This window comes from Mytilus trossulus, chromosome 11, assembly GCF_036588685.1.
Source record: "Mytilus trossulus isolate FHL-02 chromosome 11, PNRI_Mtr1.1.1.hap1, whole genome shotgun sequence".
Classification (NCBI taxonomy): Eukaryota; Metazoa; Mollusca; class Bivalvia; order Mytilida; family Mytilidae; genus Mytilus; species Mytilus trossulus.
In genome coordinates this window covers 40,891,059-40,915,313 of record NC_086383.1, presented here as the reverse complement: position 1 = coordinate 40,915,313, position 24,255 = coordinate 40,891,059, and the positions used below count along the sequence as shown (strand labels likewise).

At 30.1% G+C, this 24,255-nt stretch overlaps 2 protein-coding genes across 12 annotated transcripts in view; one reads left to right on the top strand and one right to left on the bottom strand.

The window, feature by feature from the left end:
- The window catches only part of LOC134691102 (coiled-coil domain-containing protein 60-like), a 42,410-nt gene extending 38,782 nt beyond the window's left edge, over window positions 1-3,628 (bottom strand). For 3 of the 6 annotated variants that reach the window (XM_063551339.1, XM_063551335.1, XM_063551336.1), the window contains exons 1-2: window positions 3,306-3,627; window positions 1,909-1,935 (exon numbers count right to left, since the gene is read on the bottom strand). In XM_063551339.1, coding sequence (XP_063407409.1) covers window positions 1,909-1,935; window positions 3,306-3,354 — 76 coding nt within the window. In that variant the 5' untranslated portion in view covers window positions 3,355-3,627. Of the gene's footprint in view, window positions 1-1,908; window positions 1,936-3,305 lie in introns of all 6 variants that reach the window. The other 3 variants (XM_063551334.1, XM_063551338.1, XM_063551337.1) reach the window with 2 other exon arrangements.
- Window positions 3,629-3,630: 2 nt separating this feature from the next.
- LOC134691104 (uncharacterized) lies at window positions 3,631-17,055 on the top strand. Of its 6 annotated transcripts, none has more exons than XM_063551342.1 (8): window positions 3,631-3,705; window positions 7,655-7,680; window positions 9,330-9,558; window positions 10,408-10,517; window positions 10,911-10,967; window positions 11,699-11,809; window positions 13,679-13,846; window positions 14,956-17,055. In XM_063551342.1, exons 3-8 carry the CDS (start codon window positions 9,384-9,386, stop codon window positions 14,995-14,997), a joined length of 663 nt encoding a protein of 220 aa, XP_063407412.1. In that variant the 5' UTR covers window positions 3,631-3,705; window positions 7,655-7,680; window positions 9,330-9,383; the 3' UTR covers window positions 14,998-17,055. The 6 variants fall into 6 exon arrangements, with proteins under 6 accessions (XP_063407412.1, XP_063407411.1, XP_063407416.1 ...); XM_063551341.1 differs by having other exon boundaries at window positions 3,633-3,705; window positions 15,529-17,055; XM_063551340.1 differs by lacking the exon at window positions 3,631-3,705 and adding an exon at window positions 3,871-3,934 and having other exon boundaries at window positions 15,529-17,055.
- The last annotated feature ends 7,200 nt before the right edge of the window (window positions 17,056-24,255 follow it).

Genomic DNA, 24,255 nt, shown 5'->3' with positions numbered 1-24,255 from the left:
GTCTAACGACAACAACCCGCAAAAGGAGCAGACAACATCCAAAGACTACAAATAAATGCTTTCAAAGTAAATGATATATATTTAAAACATCAAAATGGCATTCGCCTCATGCAATGATATTATAGTTTCAAAACAAAAAGTGAGTTATAGATTTACATAAGTCATGCTGATGGCCAACAATGTTGAAGAATAGATCCAAAGATATTGATCATGTTGATATAAAGATATATTAGCCTATTTATTGTTGTTCTTTATGCATTGGTGAATTTAAATGTATATTTTACTTCTTTAAGATTTATTTTAAATTTTGTACAAGTTAAAACCATTTTTAAGCAATATTTTGTACAGGTTATAACATGTATGGGGTACTTTGTACATGTTATAACTTGTATTTTTGCATCATACAAGTTATAACATGTACAATATTTTTGTACACGTTATAACCTGTACAAAATCGCAACTTGTACACGACATATACATCAGTCAGGGGTACTACTTGTACAAGTGTATTTTATTTACTTAAAGAATTAAAAAAAAATATACACATATAAGTAAAGTTATAATAGGATACTTATACAAGTGAATTTTATTTACTTGTATAGGTAAACAAAAATTGGATTGGTTATGTCTCTTAGGCAATCAGAATTTTTTACTTGTGTAAGTAAAAAAATCATCCTTTCTTTTTTTCTTGAATTATTAAGATTTCTTTGCCCTAATAGAATTTTAAATTGTGTACCCTTTGCAGATGTCTTTACTAATCATTTAAGTGTAATTTCATGGACAATGAAAGTCCCATTAGTCTGTTATCTTCTTAACACTGCTCATTTTCAAGCCCCAAAGGAGCAATTTTTTATTGCATTGCGCAAATATACAAGATCTTTGCTCAATCAGTTTCTTTGATGAATTAATGAGATAAAACATTGAACTTTAATGAAAAAAATTTAGCAAACCTGGGAAAAATCATTAAAGGCACGATTTTACATCTCAAAACTTGAGGATTTTTGTGTTGTGGGATTGTGAGAAAAATTTACTTATACAAGTAAATTTTTTAAGAAAATTAAGGGGAGATTATTCAAACATTATTAATTCACTTATACATGTATGTGTATATTTTTTTTCACTTCTTCAAGTAAATAAAATACACTTGTACAAGTAGTACCCCTGACTGTACATGATATACATGTAAGTAAGTAAGTAAGTAAGTAATTTTTATTGGTTTAAAATCCAAAATCACAGGATTGATAACAAGACAATACAAATTTGTTATACACAAACATACAAACATATATATATATCATACCAAATTTATAAACATTATATGCGGAGGTGGTACCACAAAGTTATTTAGTGCTTAATAGAGCATTTCTAGAAATGTACATGTCGCTTATAAATTTAACAATAATTCTAATTATATCAGTCTCAACACATGTATACAAAAATTTAAATCTTGCTTCATTAGTCATATTGAAAAAAGAGGGAACTATTTCACTAATACATGTAAAAAATCATTTCAGATAGCATTATTGCCATGATGCTTTTAAAGGTCCAAGGGAGAACACTGTGCAGCAATAATCTATCTTACTCATTTACTCTCTTTATGAGTCTGCATGTACAAAACAAATCTTTAAAATATACATTTTGTAGTTCTGGTTGCAGATATTAAGACATTAACATGTATAAAACTACATGTACATGCAAAATTCATTATTTCATATCATGTATAATTGTGTCTCATTGTTATTTTTTTTTACAAATAACGATTACGGCATGTATGGCATGCACATGTATAATAAATAAATATATTAAAACACATGGTTTAAAAAACTAAAATTAATTAATTATAAATTGTTAACTAAAACAAGATAAAAATGCAACTAAACATGCTAAAATGTAAATTATTATACATACTTTTATAATAATCTGCAACTGTTTTTACTTTAAATATATAATAATCTGTAATTGTTTTTAACCATCATTGAAATCATATTGTTCATGTTGTATATGAATTCAATGTAATAATTCAGCTCAGTTTTCGGCACTGCCATTAAAATTATTCTGTTTTATTCTATTTATCTGTCTAATATAAATTTGTTTATTTATCAGGTTTATTGCAGAATTTTGCTAAACACTGTCTTGTCACTTATTGTGTACATGTACAAAAATGTATGTACATATGTATATACAACTCGTCTAAACATCAACCCAACAATGTTAGATCTGTAAATTTGCTTTCGCAAATTTTTGGTTCTTCCCTCGCCGGGATTCGAACCCATGCTACTGTGAGAGCCCAGGTGGTCGTGTGGTCTAGCGGGACGGCTGCAGTGCAGGCGATTTGGTGTCACGATATCACAGTAGCATGGGTTCGAATCCCGGCGAGGGAAGAACCAAAAATTTGCGAAAGCAAATTTACAGATCTAACATTGTTGGGTTGATGTTTAGACGAGTTGTATATACATTATGTACACAGCCATGTATCACCATCATTGATGGCGATCCGATGGATACATCTGTTGTAGGGTTGTCACTGACTCAGACGTACTTATGTACATATGTGTATATATATATATAAATCACTATATCAAATACACTGTTCCATTCCAGTTTTAACCTTACAACTTTTTAATATTAATAAAATTTGGGCAATATGGCCCAGTGCAAACTGGAATAGGCATAGGGTTATACAATTGTATATACAAAAATGTGTATGCTACAATGTTGTATTAATTAAACTGGAGTGAACCAACAGACATTGGTATGGGCATGATGGGTATTGCGGTGAAACATTACCCAATTTTGAGGTCCTTTTTATTTTATTTACATCATGTGGACATGCATAAGAAGAAAAAGTGATGCAGAAGACTATTTCATGTATTTAGCCACAAGAAATTAAAAAAAATAATCTTATACATGTTATAAAAATGACTAATATTCCAAATAAATATATATTAAAAAAATATGCATTGAAATTTTTTTTTGACTCTTTTAGTCTTTTTTTTTTTTTTTTTATCATTTGGTGCGCAAATAGTCAAAAAATAACACAAGGACCTTTTTAAGAGCTCAGTTCCGCAGCTATGATTGTAAATGACATCATTTAACTCATAACTGTTGTGACATAGAAAATGTATGGGAAAATGCAGGAATGTTATTGTCGTCTGTACAATGTATGTACATCATCACTACATGTCACAAACAGGCACTTGCTTCTGTCAATTTCTGAGACAGTCTGAGACTGAGTGAGAGAGAAAAACATTGACAGAAACATGTCCCTGAGATACACATAACTGTTAGATTAGAATTAGACTTACTTGTCAATGTAGGTTTAGGATGTTTAAATTCCTGCAGAACTGAAGTCATTGTGGAAACGAAGATAGGCCAAAAAAATAGCAAAAATATTCTTGAAATAGAAAAGAGCCTTTTTGCACTGATTTTTAAATTATCATTTTCCCTTTCACTTCACTTTCAAACCAAATTCCATGCCACAGGTAACCTGAATGTATAAAATATTCTCCTAGCGAATTGTGGGCATACTGTCAAGTTACACTGCATTGATTTCTGAACATTTTATCTATCACATTTTCAAACACAGAGCCAAAACGGAAGTGGAATTACCGGAATATAAATAGTTCGTCGCCGTAGCTACAGGAAAAACCGGAAACAGCGGTATTTTCAAAGAGTATGAATTATTTCACGACACAACTTATAAAGGTGAGAATAATTGCATGAAAACTATTTTCTTAAATAAAAACCTGGAAAGTTTTGAAGGGAAGTTCATCTTATTATAATCGACACTTTTTGTAGTGAGCATATTTAAAAGTTGTAATTTAAAAGTTTGAGATCTCCCCTGCTTACGATTTGTTTGTCCGAAATTACTTCGGATATTAGAATTGAAACTTCCGGTGATCACACCAAGGCGAATCAGAATTTTGTTCAAGTGGTATTTACGGTTAAGATCTAATATATTAGAATCAAACTTATTTCTAATGCATCATTGCTTTCTCCTCTGACACACAAAGTAACCACTTTCATAGGTATCCTCACGCTCGTAGTAACGCAATTTGCATACTTGTACAGTTCAAGTCAGTTGTATAGTTGAGTAGTTGTACAACTGCAAAATCTGAAGCCGACCAACTTACTTTAAGATTCATCATAACAACTGGTCAAACCATAGCTGTATTCCAACCTAAAAAAAACACTCTTAGTATAGACTAACCTGTCTTGTACTATCGTGGGTACTACATGTATGTGTGCAAGTAATTTTAATTTTCTTGAAGAGGTAAACAAAAATAAACAGGATAAACTTGTATAGACTATTAGTAATAATAAGTGAAATATAATTTTTGAATAATTTCCCCATAAATTTCTGAAAAATTTACTTGTCCAATGTAATATGAGGCAGGCATAACCTGTAAATGGGGACGAAGTCTGTATGCATTATTTTTTGTAACTTTAATATTTGTTAAAAAAATAAACAGAAATACCGTAACGTTTCCGATTTTAGTTCTGTTGTTAGGGATTTTAGTTGTGACGTTATTTAAATTATGACGTCATATGCAATGTAAACAAAGAAACGCTTTCATCAGGTAACGTTTTTTCATATCAAAGAATTATTTAAAAAAATGAAAATTGGTATTGCGTTCCCTCCTTTTTATACTAGACTGATAAATATATATTTTACTCAAAGATTCATAACGAGACCGGAAAAAGGAAGTATATTGTAGATTTCTGCGCCGGTCCGGGATTTCAAAACATGACATAAAAAAAAGTTAACGATTTTGAGTTCATTAGTACAATGAAAAATTCGGGAAATTTTCCCGATTTTTTTATTTTTGATTTTTCTACCGTAATTGGGGACTCCGTCCCCATATAAGTGTTTTTTTTTACACTCACCAAAATTTTCAAGTTTTGAAATGTAAAACATGCCTTTAATGATTTCCCCCAGTTTAGCTCATAATTTTTTATTAGAGTTCAATGTTTTCATCTCATTAATTCAGCAAAGAAACTGATTGCCAAATATCAATGAATTTATTGTATATTTGCACAAGATCTGTGTGCAAGGCCTTCAAAAACTGCTCCTTTGGGGCTTGTAAATTAGCAGAGTTCTAGATCTGAAGATGACAGACAAATGGGACTTTTATTGTCCTTGAAATTACACTTAAATGATTAGTAAAGACATCTGCTAAGGGCACACAATTTAAAATTCTATTTATAGAGCAAAGAAATCCTAAGAATTCTAAATAAGAAGATGGGATGACTTTTTTACTTATATAAGTAAAAAACTCTTTGTCTAAAGGACATAGATTAGACATTATTTTTTTACCTATAGATACAAGTAAATAAAATTCACTTGTATAAGTATCTACAAATTTAGTTATATAAGTACATGTATATGGACCATAATTTGCTATTGGGCTCCGTTTCCTATAACTATAGAAAAGTGATAAAATGTGAATTACTGTAAGAAAAGTTGCAACTACATCTAAAGATGCCATTATTTTTATCAACATACAAGTGTATGCTACTCTTCCCTAGAAAAAATTTAAAATATACGAATTTCAAAGATTCTACAACTGTATTTTTGTGTCGTTTCTCGCGTTACTTTTTGCTTCCGAAGAGCATAGCACTGACTGATTTATAGATAATCGTCACCGGCAAATTCGTAACTTTTTCAAATAACAAAGAACATCGACCAATAAAAATAGTGAGAAGAAAATGCCGAGAACTATAAGTATTTATGTAGCAGATGTAAGAACAGTGGCGTGATTTCGTAACGCAATTTTTAGATGATGTTATCTGCTTTGTTGTAATAGAATTCTTAAAAACAATATGCAAATATGAACTCTCGCGAGATGTTCAAACAGGTAAATACGAGATGATTTACATTCTTGTTTTGATCTTCGTATTAATTAAGTAAGAAAATTACGATATAGTTATGCGTTACATTTCACATGAAACAGAAGTCCAGTTATTTATTAAAATTGTTTTTGTCCTTAAGTTCTAATCATTTCCAGTCATACGTGAAACATGTGACTAACATGTGATAACGCCATTACGGCCGGATGTACGAACGGGATGTTAGCAAACATAATCTGTAGACTTGTTTCGTCTTGTTTAAAAGAGGAAAATACAATTGTCAAAGAGATTGCGCCGGTGGTCTGTTATTTTTCCTATGTGCATAATGTTACATACGATCCTGTGTGAAAATAAGTGCCCAATGACTTGACAAAATCGATTTCATATTTGACAGACTTTAGAACACAACTAGTTTCCCGATAATGACGTGAAGAGTCCTTGGAAAAATCAATCGAAATTACGTCTCTTATCATTGTACCAATGCTCGTTAGATTGATTTAACTTCAGCAGTAAATATTACTGGATATTTTAAATGAATAAATATAATTTAATAAAAAATACATGTTAATATACCGTTACACTTGGAATGTACAAAGTTGGAATCTTTGTCACAGTTTTTAATTAATATTTTTTATTCATGTTCTGCAAACACTTAAAATGTGGAAACCATGTAGGTGGTGTACAGGTCACAAGTATCACATTGTGCCTATTTTAAAGATTTTAATTCCAAGTTAAAAGTTTTTTTACTTTACTGGATTTAAAGAATGTTACATTGCCAATGATTTGGAATAAATTGTATATAACTGGAATATCAAAACCAAAAATAAATACATTTTTTTGGCTTAAACATCAAGATACAACGATTATGGTATCCTGTATCAATGAAGAAAATATGGAAAATTCTGAATAAATTGTACTAATTGTTTTCAAAACAAGCACATATTTAGGAGTTTTATAATACTATTACATTTAAGATGGATTTTAAGGAAAAGTATACTGTTCAGATTATTTTAAGCAGATTTTGCAATAAAATAAAACTAAAAAAATGCTTTCGGTTTCTTATGGTTTCCTGTCAGGTTTAAAAAAAACTTTAATATAACATTGAAAATAGATTTTAAATATTAACATGAAGCAAGTAACACTAGTAATGGTGTTTATTTATGCCTTTTGAATTATATTGTGCAAAATACAGAAAATAAAGATTGGTTTCCTGTTTGGTTTCATGTCACGTAAACAGTGAATCAAAATGTATTAATTTTTTCTCGAAAAACTCAATTGTTCCATTCATACTATTCTAACACCAACACAACCCACAAAATAAAAGTTAAAATTTTAGAACTTATAAAAAAGGATACAAAAAGAAACCAAAGGCTGAATACCAAATTATGGTCCATATATTAAAATTTACTTCTTCATTGTTCTTCAAGTAAATAAAAATAACTTGTACAAGTAGCACCCCTAACTGTAAGGCCTGTCTTCCACTGGAAATAATCACATACATATATATGTTTATCATATTCATGATATAAAAATTAAGTAATAATTTCAAAGACATATATATTTTATTTCTATAGGAAAAGAAATTAATTCATAGACTTTACAATTTGTTGCATGTTATTTCATAAAGATACAACTTGTTTTCACTTCTGTTACTTGTTACTTGAGAGCACACACCACATCATTCTACACATGCTACATGTACAATGTAACTTTCAGCAAAATAAGTTTGTTACTTTATTAGAACTTGTTCCCTTCAGGAAATGTTTATTCATTTATTATTATTAAAGAACACATCTATTTTCAGATCATAATTAGAAAAGAAGGAATACCGTAAGTTTGCCTGCATAATGTTAGAAAATCATTAGAGAAACAGATTCCCCCACTAAACATGCTAAATCTTGTGTAATACGATATTAATTCACTCTCCACAGTTAATTTTAAATATTTAAAACGCTTGGCCAGCCTCCTGGTTTAAATTGGAAAATTTAACTGTCCTGAGTGGATAAATATCGTATTACACTCGATGCAGTGGTAGAATCTATATATATATCACTTTAATTAGAAACATGGTGTTCATAAACCTGATAAACATGAATTGCAATCATGGTAATTGATTTATTATTATGATACTACTTTCTTTTCCTTTTTTAAATAAAAAAAATCTTTCAAGTGCTAGATCTTTAGTTGGTAGCTAGCTTCTCCCAATTCGACTTATATACATGTAAAAAGTAAAATTACAAAAAATACTGAACTCAGAGGAAAATCTAATCGGCTAGTCCATAATCACATGGCAAAATCAAATGACAAAACACATAAAAAACGAATGGACAAAAACTGTCATATTCCTGACTTGGTACAGGCATTTTCAAATGTAGAAAATGGGGGATTAAACCTGGTTTTATAGCGCTAAACCTCTCCCTTTCATGACAGTCTCATCAAATTCCATTATATTTACAATGATGCGTGAACTAAACAGACATAATCTTTCTGTGTCTGGATGTATACATGTAAGTACCCGGCCACGTCCACTTTTATTTTTTTCTATCTGATGAGATAAGCCTTTTTCAACTGATTTTTATAGTTCGTTCTTATGTTGTACTGTTATACCACTGTCCCAGGTTAGGGGGAGGGTTCGAATCCCGCTAACATGTTTAACCCCGCCACATTGTTTATGTATGTGCCTGTCCAAAGTCAGGAGCCTGTAATTCAGTGGTTGTCGTTTGTTTATGTGTTACATAAATGTTTTTCGTTCATTTTTTTACATAAATAAGGCCATTAGTTTTCTCACTTGAATTGTTTTACCTTGTCTTATCATTGCATTTTATAGCTGACTATATGCGGTATGGGCTTTGCTCATTGTTGAAGGCCGTACGGTGACCTATAATTTTTAACGTTTGTGTCATTTTGGTCTTTTATGGATAGTTGTCTCATTGGCAATCATACCACATCTTCTTTTTTATTATAAATAAAATAGTCAAAATATAGGTACAGCAGTCATTATCGAGTAACAATTTTAAAAGGAACAATTTGACAGAACACAAAAACATCTATCTACAAACACATTGATTCATTGATTCACATGTAATTGTGAGACTAGATTACAACTAGATAAACTTTATCAACATAGAATTTGAACTGTTACTTTAATTGTATACTCAGATATGAATTGAAAAATATAAAAAGAAAATAAGAAACATATGGCCCTTGTAATTACTATAGCATATATCATGTGTATACATGGTATAGTAAATACATGTACCAAACATTGTACTCTCAGTTCAGCCAACGAACAAGCATTTATCTTTCAACATGTTCAAATCTCTGACACCATGACTTCACAATATCAGACAGTTTTTAACCATGATAAAAGAGAGGTCACTTCTCCCTATCATGCCTATGACGATGATTTTGGAGTAGTGTGATCTTTGCATGTACATTTTTACATTTTTCCTTTCATTACAATGAATTGTTTCTTTTAGGTCTAAACGCATACCGATAAACCCAGTGGAACAAGTATGAACTTCTAGAGCAGAATGGCGAGTGTTTACCATGAGATTATTAATGATAGTATTACTGTAGAAGATGAAGAGATTGATGAGTTATCGGCTCAGGGGTATGATGAGGATGATAGACTACCAACACTACATATATGGCCGAAGAATATAGGCATTATACAAATAGTGTTTGGTTTTGTAACAGTTTGTATAGGTAGGTTCTAAATTAATAAATCAATAGACATTGGGAATACATGATAATTACAAATGAATTAGAATGAAAATTTAATATCATAATGTCATGAATGTTGACCTCTATATTATTGCTACCTCGTAACCTGTCATTTGCCTGTTGTTACAGTATTTGTGTTATGTGAGGTTTCTGTCACATTACCTTGTATCCTTGAGCTCCTTTGATATTTTTTTTTAATGTTAATTCTCAACAATAAAACAATTAAACCAAGACTTAATTCCTTCACCCCAAATCCTGGACATTTAAATGATTTAGGCAGACCTGTCTCACCAATAATAATTCCCCAGCATGGCACTCCAGTCACATTTACTTGTATAGACTAATGTGACTACACATACAAGGTAATGATTGAATGATAAACACAAACAAACACATCATGCACAGTTTGGTCGATGTTCACCTATCAATGTCATATTGAAAGCAAAAAAATAAACAGAAAATTACCATATTATGTTTATACTGCATGCACCGATGCTAAATGGAATTAAAAAAGCTACATCACAAGTATGAGAATTGTGGTAGCTACTTTGTTGGTGGGAGAATTGAAGAGATTTAATCACGTTAATTAAACATATATGTATACCAAATAAATGGCTTTCTGGTCTTTTATCATATCTATTGCAGTGGAAAGATGTACATATGTTATTACTTTTTACATGTTTTATAACCATGGAAACCAATCATGTATTCAATAATACTATGACATGATTTCCTTCTCCTTAACATTGTTTGCTTTTAAAATGTTACATAATTATTTTTCAGTTAAACTTGCCTTTGAATAAATATCTTTTTCAAATATTTTGGTTTCAGGTGTATTAGAGATATTTTATCTGCCACTAGTCATACAACCAGAGGAAGAAAAAGAAATACATTTGGGTAAAGATAACTGTTATGGTGCTGGGCTATTTGCTGGAATCTGTGTAAGTAAAATTAAAAAGTATGATAAATACATCTACAAGCTGATTCAGTCCAAAAGGTAAAACAAATATGATAAACAGAACCAACAAAAATGACTGAACTATTTACTAGCTCCTGACTTGGGACAGGCACATACAGAATGTGGAAGGGTTAAGAAATTCTGTGAGTGTTCAACCCTCTCCTAACCTGGAACAGGGTTGCAACAGCAAAACATTTAAGTAAAAACTGTAAAATTAAGTTACATTTAACCTAACTAAACAGACACAAAAACAACAAACATTAGAACAATATGAGCAACATTTTCTAATAATGAAGACAAACAATATTTTCCCCATTATTATCTGATTAAAGGGAAATAACTTAGCATTTCCTGATTGTGATTTTTCCATTTCCAGATGGTCCTGACAGGCAGTACAGCAGTGAGAGCCTCAATCAGCAGGAGACCTACCTCTGTAAGTTTAACAGAACATCAGTTTTTGTACAAAATTCAACAGTATTTAAAATTTTGAAATTGGGGATCCTTTTTCATTGGCATAAAGGTGAAGTCTAGTTTATGTGTCAGATAATGAGATTGCAAAAAATTGATGAAGGAAATCACTGGTGAAATTATGAATGCAAGTTTTTCTTATTTCTGACCTCATATTTTATGCATTTATTTAGTAAAATTATCCCAATAATTTCTTAATTTAAAGTGCTGATTTATTTTATAGAAACATTGGTATTTAGAATTAGTAATATTGTAGCATGTACATCAGTCCAATTATTTACTTATACATACTATGCAAATTTAACTGTCATGCAGTATGTGTTTATGTACATATATCTACTTACAAGAGACCTGTTTTTACTGTCTTATTTCTCTAGATACCAGAAAAGTTGCCTGATTTGTACATTTTCAGAATGTGTCTAAATGAAAACTAAAAAAGCCATGCCAATTAAAAAAAAGATGACTAAATGACAAACAAATTTAAAAAAAACACTTGATAGAAAATAACAGATGAACTGCACCAAAAACAACAGAAGCATCCTATTCATAGTCAACATAGAATGACTCATAGTTAATAAAAATTATGATAGATAAGAATATAAAAGAGATGAACCGAATCACTTCTTAATAATTAGATACTTGTAATTAGTTTGCTTGCTTTAATGATTTATTAATTTTGTTATAATATTTTTTTAGGTGCGGAAGTTTTTTAATTTAACAATTTTTACATTGTTACTATATGTAGCTTCAGCAGTTCTATTAATAGTTGGTTACAGTGTGAAATGGACAACTAGAGATCAATATCCTGTAAGTTTATTGTGTATTTTAGATCATGCTGTACACAAAATAGTATTTCATTATTCAATACTCTATTTGGTGGTGTTGAGGAATTTATAATTTATATATTGTCAACATTACCTCATGTTGTTACTTTTAGATTTCGTAACTATCATTTTCTATATCAGACCTACATATAAAACATGTTAAACCTGTGAAACTAGTTCAGAATAGAAGGAATGATTTAAATGTTTTAAAAAAGGAAGTGTTATCTCCCTTTGCCAACAAACCATTGGGTGTGTTTGGAAATACGCCTGAGGCTTCCTATGGTTACCCATAGGCCGCCTCAGGCGTATATCCAAACACACCCATTGTAAACTTCAGAATATCATTTCCAATCTTTAGTGACATGAATATTAGCTTTTAGAGATTCCAAGGAGATTAAACTTGTAGTTTTTATTGACTCTTTTAAAAATTGTTTTGAGGAATAATTAAATAATTTTGGTCTCACAATTATAATTTACCTCAAATACCTAAATGCTAAAAATGAGCATGTTTCCATGATTTTAAGGATCTAAGAAAGTTAAAATGTTTTCAAATGAAGATATATCAAATTTGCAAATGTTTTATTATGTTTTATTATATGGATAAATGGATTAAAAATAACAGGATTTGTATTTGTATTTTTCTAATTACTGTGGATTCATTTATTTTCGTGGGTATCAATTTTCGTGGATTACTGAAAACTTACAAATTCATGGATATTTTATTTCGTGGTTTTGCCACTCTCTGTATACAAAGCCTATTGAAAACATGATATTCGTTGAACTTTGAATTCGTGGTTTACCTGTACCCACGAAACCCAGGAAAATTGGTATCCAGTAAATAATAATGAATCCACAGTATATATGAATGGTTCCTATAAATCATTGCCATATTATTAAATTTTCACTACAACTCAAATGAATTTTGTACTTTTCACTCGACATCCAAGATGAGTACAGATCATATTATGCAAAGTTTCTAAATGGACAACAATGACCTTTATGTACATGTAGAGAAGACATGTATCCTTGATCATAGAAATTAAACAACAAATATCTTGTGAGACGTAGTTGAGCTTATGTATTTTTCTATAAAAGCATAAGGCTGAACAAAGTGGCTTACACCAGTAGGATGAAAATGCATTTTTTCAAATATCCTTATTTTTATTTTTATTTGCAGGTGAATAGTTACCTCTATGAGATCTCTAATCTTTATTTTTTTTTATATTTGCAGGTGGATAGTTACCTCTATGAGATCTCTAATCTTTATTTTTTATTTATATTTGCAGGTGGATAGTTACCTCTATGAGATCTCTAATCTTTTTTTTTTTATATTTGCAGGTGGATAGTTACCTCTATGAGATCTCTAATCTTTTTTTTTTATTTGCAGGTGGATAGTTACCTCTATGAGATCTCTAATCTTCTTTTTTTTTATTTGCAGGTGGATAGTTACCTCTATCTTATTTTTTTTTATATTTGCAGGTGGATAGTTACCTCTATGAGATCTCTAATCTTTATTTTTTTTTATATTTGCAGGTGGATAGTTACCTCTATGAGATCTCTAATCTTTATTTTTTTTTATATTTGCAGGTGGATAGTTACCTCTATGAGATCTCTAATCTCTTTTTTTTATTTGCAGGTTGATAGTTACCTCTATGAGATCTCTAATCTTATTTTTTTTTATATTTGCAGGTGGATAGTTACCTCTATGAGATCTCTAATCTTCTTTTTTTTTTATATTTGCAGGTGGATAGTTACCTCTATGAGATCTATTATCTTTAATTTTTTTTATATTTGCAGGTGGATAGTTACCTCTATGAGATCTCTAATCTTTATTTTTTTTTTATATTTGCAGGTGAATAGTTACCTCTATGAGATCCATATTTTTGTGTCTGTGTTCACTATGATAGGCTTCCTGTTTATAATAGCTACATTCGTTCAGTACTATGAGACTATTTTCTGTGGAGATTTCCAGCTGTGTTATAATTGGTTTTCCTGCTGTATTAGATTTATACCTAAAAAGGTAAGGCATATCTACAGTAAACACAAGGTGATTTGGTGGGAAATCACTCTTGTTGGTATTTTATTATAATTGTTTAAATTAACCAATTTTTCAAGACGTTCTGAAGAAGGCCATTGGCCGAAACGTCTTGAAAAATTGGTTTATGTAAACAATTATATAAAGTATGTTCCCTATTGGAATTTTGAAAACAAGGTATTTTATTACTCCAAAATTACCAACAATCAACCTTGTTAAAATTCACCTAACACCAGCAAAAGTCTTTATTCCCATTTACTCCACACTATTTCATATTTTATCTCACCTTCACTTAACACCAGTAATCATCTGGATTAACATTCACTTAAAACTAGTGAAAATCTTGATTCACATTTACTCACCACTGGCAAACATATTAATTCCCTGATTCTTATTTACACAACACCAATAATAACCCTATTGACATAACACTAACTATCACCCTGGTTCTTTGATTCACTCAACATTAACAATCACCTTACCCACATTTACTCAACACCAGTATTCCCCCTGATTCATAATCACTTAACACCATCAAAAATCTTGATTCACATTTACTCAACACTAGTTAATATCTTGATTCACATTTATTCAACACCAGCAATCCCCCCGATTCATGAATTCACCATCAATCACTCTGCGATTCACTTAACATTAACAATCACCTTATTCACATTTGCTCAACATCAGTTATTACCCTGATACACACTCACTTAACACAAGAAGAGATATTGATTCACTTTTACTCATCATAAGTGATAACCCTGATTGACTCAATAGTACACCATTTATCAATTTTATACACATTAACTTAACACCAACAATCACCCTGATTCACATTTAATCAACATCTGCAATCAGCAAGATTCACATTTTTTCAACAAGTTAACATCATTTTCACTTTCTTTGTAGATTTTACAGAAAATAACTAATTCATTTATCAATTTTATACACATTAACTTAACACCAACAATCACCCTGCTTCACATTTAATCAACATCGGCAATCACCAAGATTCACATTTACTCAACACCAGCAATCGCCTCGATTCACATTTTTTCAACAAGTTAACATCATTTTCACTTTCTTTGTAGATTTTACAGAAAATAACTAATTCTGTACGAGGAAATACATGAAGTGTATCCTAAACAACATCACGATAAATGGTTTACACCAAGAACGAAGAATAGTTCTGTGAACATATTTATAAATAAATATAGTCTGACATAAGAAAACATTGGAGATAGTCAAAAATATTCTAGTCCTAGATCATGTAGATTTATCCTTATAATTCTTGCCCTTATTACAAATTGTACCATATATTGTATATATTTCCAGATTTATTACACTAAGTGAATTCATTTACTACTTAGATTATATATTAAAACGAAATTGAATAATTAACATGTTTTATATGCTCTATGAGTATTCTGTATGACTCATAAAATTGCTCTCCCTTACTACATTGTTGGTTTAAATGTCATTAAACAAATCTATGCATGTGATAATTTCAGAAGATTTCAGAAGATATACATAAATTTCAGAAGATATACATAAGTATTCTTACTTTTGTATATTTGAATAGAAACTTATTGTGTGAATATTTCATAGATGATCATCTTAATCAAATATTTTTTATTATGTTTGTTTTTTTTACTTTTTTTTAGCCAGAAATAAGACAACCTATTGCACTAAACCAGCCTATCTGATGCTTGCTACAAATTCCAGATAATGCCTGCTTCATCTATAAAATATGTTCGCTTATGCAGACTTCATAATGCTTTGTATATAAAGAGAAAAATGTAAGAATGCCATAAGTTTCTCCTAATAAGACTTTTCTGATGATATGCCACCAGGAGATTAGTGATAAGTGTCATTCCGTATATTTTTGGACCATCTGATGCTTGTTTTAACAGTCTATATTGCTAGTCAAACCAACATGTTGTCTACTCTTGCAATTAATTAATTAGAAAATTCTTGAGTTTTTGCAACAACAAAAATTCTGCCGATTGTATTAAGACTGAAAATTGGACATAATTTACCCAATATTTTTTTTCATGATTTTTTTCAAGTCATACATACATGTATAGAACGTCCATTTTGTACTGTGAATTTTTTATGTGGGTACTAGTTATCGTGGTTTAAGGATCTCTTGAAAATTTGTGGATATTTAATTTTCATGGTTTTCACATAATCTGCATACATTCCTTTAGAAAATTTACAATTAGGTAAATATTTAAATTCATGGTTCCCTTGTACCCACAAATTCATAGTAATTTGTATCCATGGAATATTAATGAATCCACAGTACTTCATAAACAAAGTAAGAAAGCATAATATTTTACTTAGTTATAGTTGCCAGATTATTAATAAATTTTCCGGAAATCAATCGTGTGATTGTCAAAATGTACTTAATCAAGGTTAAATATTTATTACACTTGTTTTGTGGTACTGTAAATTCTAAAATAATTGCAATTTTTTTATTAATAAAAATAATATGACTTTATGAGTATTGCAATTATCAACCATTTGCATTCTGAATTCATTCCATATATTTGAATGTAGCTTTTTCAGAAGTCACAATTATGTGCTAATTTTTAAGTGCAATCTTCAACAATCACAATATTAATAATGAATGCATGCTATAATTTCTGAAAATTATTTTGAAGTTTTACATATTCTTTTTGATGTTTCGTGGAATAACATTTGCCTTCTGAAACTTTTGACCATTTATTTCTGGTATATATTTATACTGTATCTAGATCTGCTATTAAATTACGAAACTTAAGTACCATTGTAAACTTGTATATGCTTAATCATGTATATCTCTATTGTATAATGTAATGATCATTTGTAATTTGATATTTTGTTATGGATCTGCTTTAGCTTATTTAATTAAGATATATGCATGTATTCTCATTTTCTTTTTATTCTGAATGTACAAAGATTGATATTGATAAAACAATTATTACATGTACTGCCATTATTTGAGGGGCCTGATGAGGGGGTCTCATCACAATTCACAAGTTGATTTTTTTGTCAATCAAGATTCACAGTAAATAAATTTCCATGATCACGGCTCAGGATAATATATATAAAAAAATCTGTAGAAAAACGAATCACAATAGGGAAACGGGCTGATCACTTAGAACAAAAATAACCCATCAGGCCCCTCTAATTTAAACAACTTTTGAGAGAAAAAAATTGTTCTGATAAGGAAGTATTTATGATAACTTAAGATTTCAATTACATTAGAATACTTATTTATGATCTGATACAAGTTTATTAAGTAGGCAAGATTTCAGTTTACAGGAGTTTCATTTTAGCTATATTTTGCTGTCTTTACTGAATTACTTCCCTTTATTTCTGTGATTCATTGTTGTTGCCTGTCCTCATTACTTTTGAAATTAATTCACATGCACTTTTGACATATTCATTTTACTGAAAAGTAATCTTTTGTTATTATTATGGTATAGAGCGATTAACAAATAGGAGAAACATTAATGTTAACATTTTATTTCAATACCACATACAGCAAGTATCAGGCTGTAATTTACATTTCACCAGAGGGATTTCCATTTTTGTTGATTAATTGGTTTTTATTGCCTAATTATAACACATTGTATAATATATCATATCGCGTGTTTACCAAAAAGCTGTCCATCAATTGAAGATAACAGTAAGGTTGTTTTGAATATTGTTGTTTTATATACATTTCTTTATTATTTGTTTGATATTCTGTACTAAATTTTTGCAGTTTTGGATTTTATTTTATTAGTGAATGTCATAAAAAAGTGGGTACCAATTTTTGATGGTTAAGGGAAAACTGAATTGTATTTGGATATTTGATTTTGTGATATTGTTGAAGTCTGAATACAGGGCTGAAAAAAATAAATTTATACTTCATTGATCATTTAAATTTCCAAATCTACAAACATTGGTATCCTATGAAAAAATATGTAGTACAAAAATCAATGATCCTACATTTTACAATGCTCTTTTCAATTGTTGTAGACGATATTGTTCTTTTTAAAAAAAATCTTCATCTTCTAATCATTTCCGAAAAGTTTGATATTTAATTTGAATTTTTAGTTTTTTTTAATTCAATTGGCAATGTTAGACATGGTGTTGAGTCAATGTAATGCCATTGTTTTTCATTATTTCGGATAAAACAAATTTTAATTTGATAGGTAACTTAGACTTGGTATATGTATGTAAATGATATTGAATTTTCAATGTCATTTATATAGATATTTTTACCTAAAGTAGATCTTTATTTGTCAATTTATGAGCTATAAATAAAATCTGATACAAACAAATTTTTTTTATGTATTGCAATAAAAATTTACACATTATAAACATGATAAATGCATAATAGTTTTAGTATGTGATAATCACATGCATAAATTTGTGATTAGATGTAAAATAAAGAAATTGTATGCAATTAATATATATTAATATGCTGGATATACATGTATACATTGTAAACACATATTGTGTTTCACATTTAAAGAATTTTTGTTGAAAATAGATCTATCAAATCTCATAATCCTACTTATAAATTGAAATATGTATCTCATTCAATCTGTAGTCATATTTTATGCTGTTTCCACATGTATGCAGATCAGGTAAAAAAATTAAGAAGGCTTCTTTTGATAAATCAAAGTCATAGGATTATTTCCATCTTAAATCAAAATAAAACTAAAAAGTTGATACCTGTTGCTTTAATTTTAAGCGAAGCAAGCTATGATTAAGAGTTTGAAGAAGAGAAATTGGTTTACCTTTTAAATTGTTAAACATTTTTTCATCATAAATATGCCTTTTACAGCTAGGTCATAATAACAGTTTTGTTCAGTTTAAAAAGATGTACTGTGATCTTTGGTCTTACTGTACCATTATCTTTAATATGAGATTTGAACTTAATCCTGCCTTGTTCTTAAATTACAGTCAAAAATTTTTGAAATATTTGCTTATATGGCAACAGTTTACATAAAGATACCTTAATTGTACACATTATTATAACTGTATATGAAAATAAAGAGATCTGGCATGAAGCCAACATGATAAATTAATATTAGTTGCTTTATTTAAGACTATGACTGCGACGTAAAAGGGCAAACAGATTTATTTTACAACATAATTATAGTAGTTATAACAGTAGTGCAGATTAATATAATTGTTCAGTTAGAATTCTCATAAGCTCTCTAATATTCTGATGTATTTCTATATTCTAACAGTTTGAAACTCAGTGTAATATGTTATACATGTTTGTTTAAATGAGGTTTGATATTTTGAATCCTCATATTTTGTAATTGCCTTCATATTTATTATATTACTTTGATGCAAAAATTTTGTTTTATTTATTTCACCACAGTTCATACTTTCAAACTGCCTTTACTTTATGCATTTAATGTGGGTTTTTTTTTCTAAAAGAAAACTAAGAATAAAACAAGAGATGAATGATACATTGACATATGTCAATGAGACAACAAACTCAACAGCACAACAAACTAAAAGACACAAAGGATTCAACTTAAACATAAATTTTTGGTAAATTTTGCATGACATGCAATCAAAATCTTATGGAACTGACTTGATATCTAAATGTTCCAAGGCTGACCACTACCTTTTTTGATACACAAAATATAGTGCATTGATCATAACATTCTATACATACTATCCATGAACATTTCCAGAAATTTATCAATGTAATACATGCTCAGATATTGAAGGCACAAAATGATGTTTCACTTGTCAATAAAATTACATAACTTTCGCAAGGTGCAGGAATCTAATATCTGTTCTAAAAATATAAATTATGTCACTGTTACTCAATTATTTAAAAACCAGTTGTTGGCATGACACGGGTTATGTTCTCATATATGTTATGATTGTATGATACTTAACCCCTCACGGGGAGGATGGTGTCTGATACTCATAATTATGATGAAGACATAATTTTTCAATCAGTTTAATTGAAGTCTGGAGCTGGCATGTCAGCTTACTGCTTATAGTCTGATGTTATTTATGTATTATTGTCATTTTGTTTATTTTCTATGGTTACATCTTCTGACATCAGATTCAGACTTCTCTTGAACTGAATTTTAATGTGCGTATTGTTATGCATTTACTTTTCTCCATTGGCTAGAGGCAGGGTTGGCAAAAACCGGGGTTTTATGAGTATCGCCCAGCCCATTGGGAAATACTGGGAAAACCCGGGTTTTACTGGGTTTTAGTTGGTAATACTGGGTTATACTGGGTTATATAAACTACTTGTCTTAATTTAAAAAAAGATTCACTGATAAACACAAATTTAATACATTTAATAAGATATTTATACCATATTTTGTTTGTTTAGCATTTGTCTAGATGGGCAAACTGTAAATATAAAGCAAAAACAAATTTTTCCAATAAATATAACTCCTATTAAGAATTAAGAATTGCTTGTAGGAAAAATTACATTTAAATAATGTCACTAATTAATTAGTAATTATTCAGATTAGAACACATATTTGTTTATGTAACAATAATCAGCCCTTATAATTCTATAAGTTTTATTGGCATGACCCCTTAGGGTGTTTATTTAGCAATATGAATGTATGACAAATAAAATTAACAAGTCACTTAAACACTGCAATAAAATGCATGTTTCAAGGTTTGGATTGTTAAAGGTATCTTTAAATGTACAAATCTTCTGTTCTGCCTACATATAGAATTTATAGAGAAGAGAATGAAATTGACATTTCAATCTTCTAGAAATGACTGTCAATGGATATCTGTATAAAAAGTATATATTTTGCTGTTATACTATGAAACTGTACCAAGTCTTTACTATTAAGTGTTAAAATAAGCATAGAAAATCATATTGCCCAGTATTGCGCACTATTACCAATTTCTGGGAGTATTGCCGAGCCCGGGAATTCCCGGGCGGGTAATACTTTGCCAACCCTGGCTAGAGGTATAGGGGGAGGGTTGAGATCTCACAAACATGTTTAACCCCGCCGCATTTTCGGTCCTGTCCCAAGTCAGGAGCCTCTGGGGTTTATTAGTCTTGTATTATTTTAACTTTTAGTTTCGTGTGTACAATTTGGAGTTTAGTACAACATTCATTATCACTGAACTATTATATATTTGTTTAGGGGCCAGCTGAAGACACCTCCAGGTGCGGAAATTTCACTTTACATTGAAGACCTGTTGGTGACCTTCTGCTGTTGTCTGCCCTATGGTCGGGTTGTTGTCTCTTTGGCACATTCCCCATTTCAATTCTCAATTTTACTTACCTCTTCTTTTAAAATTGTAGTTGTCTTCCTTTGTCTAGAATAGCTGTGAAATCAACAACAACCAATGCATTATTTTATTTTTCACTGATAAATTGAATTAATCTTTAGTAATCAGTGCTTTCAAGCACTTTGATTAAAAGATTGGACAAATATTCTACCTGTTTTTTTCTCTTTTTACATATAAAGTGTTCATATGGTCACGGCTTCAGTGAAATAAAATTTCTAGTCTTCATAAAAGATGAATAAAAGTTGCCCCAAAATATTTCTTTATCTACCCAAGGCTAGTGTCGCGATAGTTAAACGGCTTATATTCGGTGTTTGCCTCATCCATCATTGTAGTCAAATCTTGAAGTCTATTTAGTGGAGTTTTAATTTTGTTTAACAATCAGATTTACCTAACAACACTTATATTCATTAGCTTCATCTGATAGAGTTGGGATCTAAGCCACAGAAAACATTTCCGTATGTCTTAGCCTTTAGTATATAACAGCATATCCCACACATATTTGTAACTTTATATTTAGTTGGTATAGATTTGAACTGAAGGCATTACCTTTATTTTAAAGATATACAAATTCAACATACATTTTCATTTAAACTGGAATTAAAAAAATAACTTATCACATATATACATTTGTAGGAGATGCAAGAAACTAGGAATACAATATGAACATCCAGCTAATTTAGAAAGTTATTATTTAAAAATATTGATGAAAAGGATAATCCCAATCTTCCAACTTTTTCGTGAAAACCAAAAAAATATAATATAATAATTGTATAACTGTGTTCATAGTTTTGAAATTAAGTAAATGTCTTGTACATTTAAATTTTGTAAAATCTGCCAAGAGTGAAAATGGATAAGACAATGGCACAAGATAATGAATGTGGGCTTGTCATTTATAAATATGAATCTCCAATAAATTAATCTTCAGCAGGAAAAAATAAGGGCATTTCGCTTCAAAGGAGGAGGTGTTTTAAAAAAAAATTTCAAGTCAGTTTTAACCCACAAAGCACTTCAATGCTATCAATCAAAATTATTTAGTCAAAATATAACACTCGAAGGTAAGGGGAAAATCTGAATTCAGAATGATTTTTACGTGTAGGAAGCTTTCCTCATATTATATGTATATATATACAACTCGTCTAAACACCAACCCAACAATGTTAGATCTGTAAATTTGCTTTCGCAAATTTTATGTTTCTTCCCTCGCCGGGATTCGAACCCATGCTTCTGAGATATCGTGACAACAAATCGCCTGCACTGCAGCCGTTTCGTTAGACCACACGACCACCTGGGCTTTACAAATATAAATCTGTCGGTGGCAGTGTTACCTTTCCTCGTCAGTTTTTATCTAGCGTCGTACTACAGTACATGATATATAAGGCATGGAGATGTTATTGTTACAGATCAGATCAATTATCTATAGTAAAGGATCCTACAAATTAATGTAAGATACAATTATAGAAAATAATTAATTATAAGTACGTCTGAGTCAGTGACAACTCTACAACAGATTTATCCATCGGATCAATATATTTATAGATAAATAGTGTCTTGTTTTAACTGAACTGATGATGATGACGACGATGACGAGGTATGTAGCCTCAGCATCAAGTTTAAAATCGCTAGCACTCGGAAGGTTATCGATCGATGACTAGATTTCCGAGGAAACTAACAAACAAAAATATGTTTTTATATAGTTTAGACCATTGCTTTTCCCGTTTGAATGGTCTTACACTGATTATTTTTGGGCCTTTTATAGTTTGTTGTTCGGTGTGAGCTAAGACATCGTGTCGAAGGTCGTACATTGACCTGACTATAGTTTCCACGGGAAACAAACAAAACTTTCCCTGGGAAACAAGACTTATGTGAATATAATCCAAAACAAGATGGTTAAAACATTGTATCTTAAGAAACCGCAAAAGTGTTTGTCCTCTGTCAAAATCAAACAAAAGACTCACCACTGGCATTAAAATCAAAACAGTTGGAAGGCCAAATCAAATACGAAGTAAAAAGCAATAAAACCGAACATTTCCAAATTTGTCTGTCAAATACGATTGAATCAATTAGTGCCTAGGGGGAGAATATCATTATTGTTTTGAATATATCAACGATTTATAAACCGTTAATTCACAGGAATGTCAACGATATTTCATGTCAATACAAAAGTGATGAATACATGGTATGTGATACCTTCGGAAATGAAACGTTCACCATCAGTTGCATCGACCAAATTTTTGTTCAAACTCACTAAAGATACAAGACTAATAAGTTTGGCTGCAACACGCGTTTCGTCTACTTACGACTCATTTGTGGCACTTCAATAACCTTTTAGAATAACAAAATCAAATATGAAATTATAAAATATTATTACAGAAAGTTCCGACATTTGTTGATTGGCAATCAATACATGGGATTGAACAATCTTAATGTGGTTGATAATTCAACGTTTTATCAACAATACATGTATAGTACATTATTATGAGGTAAATTGGAACTATACGATGAAAACAACGGAACAACACAAACAACAAAACCAAACGCCAATAAACATAGAAACGGACTGTTTGAAAACAACTTCCATAATACTGACTTGGTACAGGACATTAAAAAAAATGGTGGGTTGTTCCGGTTTTTAGGCAATGTTATAAATACCGCTAAAATGACAACACTACATGCCTGGAATACAGCACAAAAAAACTGAAAGAACACTCAGTAAAGAGAAATACATAAATGATTAACATAATAGAACATTACAACACGTAAACCACAGAATAACAACGGACACCTCCCATGAATTTACGAAAACACAACAGGATACCACAAACAAAATATAATCTACACGTCACATGAAACAATACATATCAATTTTTTTATCCCTGAAAAAATTCCCCCGCAAAGTCATTCAATGTTATCAGTTAGGTAAAATATGTTTAAATTGGAAAAAGTGAGTAATCTTTCTTTTAAAATGACAAAAGTATGATATCATAGTTACGGTAACTAATAAATACAATAAAAAAGGTGGTTTCGGATAACGGTTATATATCAAGATTCGTAGACTACTGTCGCCTGAATTATACTGCGAGTAAGTACAATTTGAAAATAAGAAATCA

What these genes read in the sequence shown, in the direction of transcription:
- LOC134691104 (XM_063551342.1), top strand. Translation starts at nt 9,384, where the DNA reads ATGGCGAGTGTTTACCATGAGATTATTAATGATAGTATTACTGTAGAA. An exon ending in TTTTGTAACAGTTTGTATAG is followed by an intron (nt 9,559 to 10,407) that starts GTAGGTTCTAAA and finishes TTTTGGTTTCAG; the next exon opens with GTGTATTAGAGATATTTTAT. An exon ending in GGCTATTTGCTGGAATCTGT is followed by an intron (nt 10,518 to 10,910) that starts GTAAGTAAAATT and finishes TTCCATTTCCAG; the next exon opens with ATGGTCCTGACAGGCAGTAC.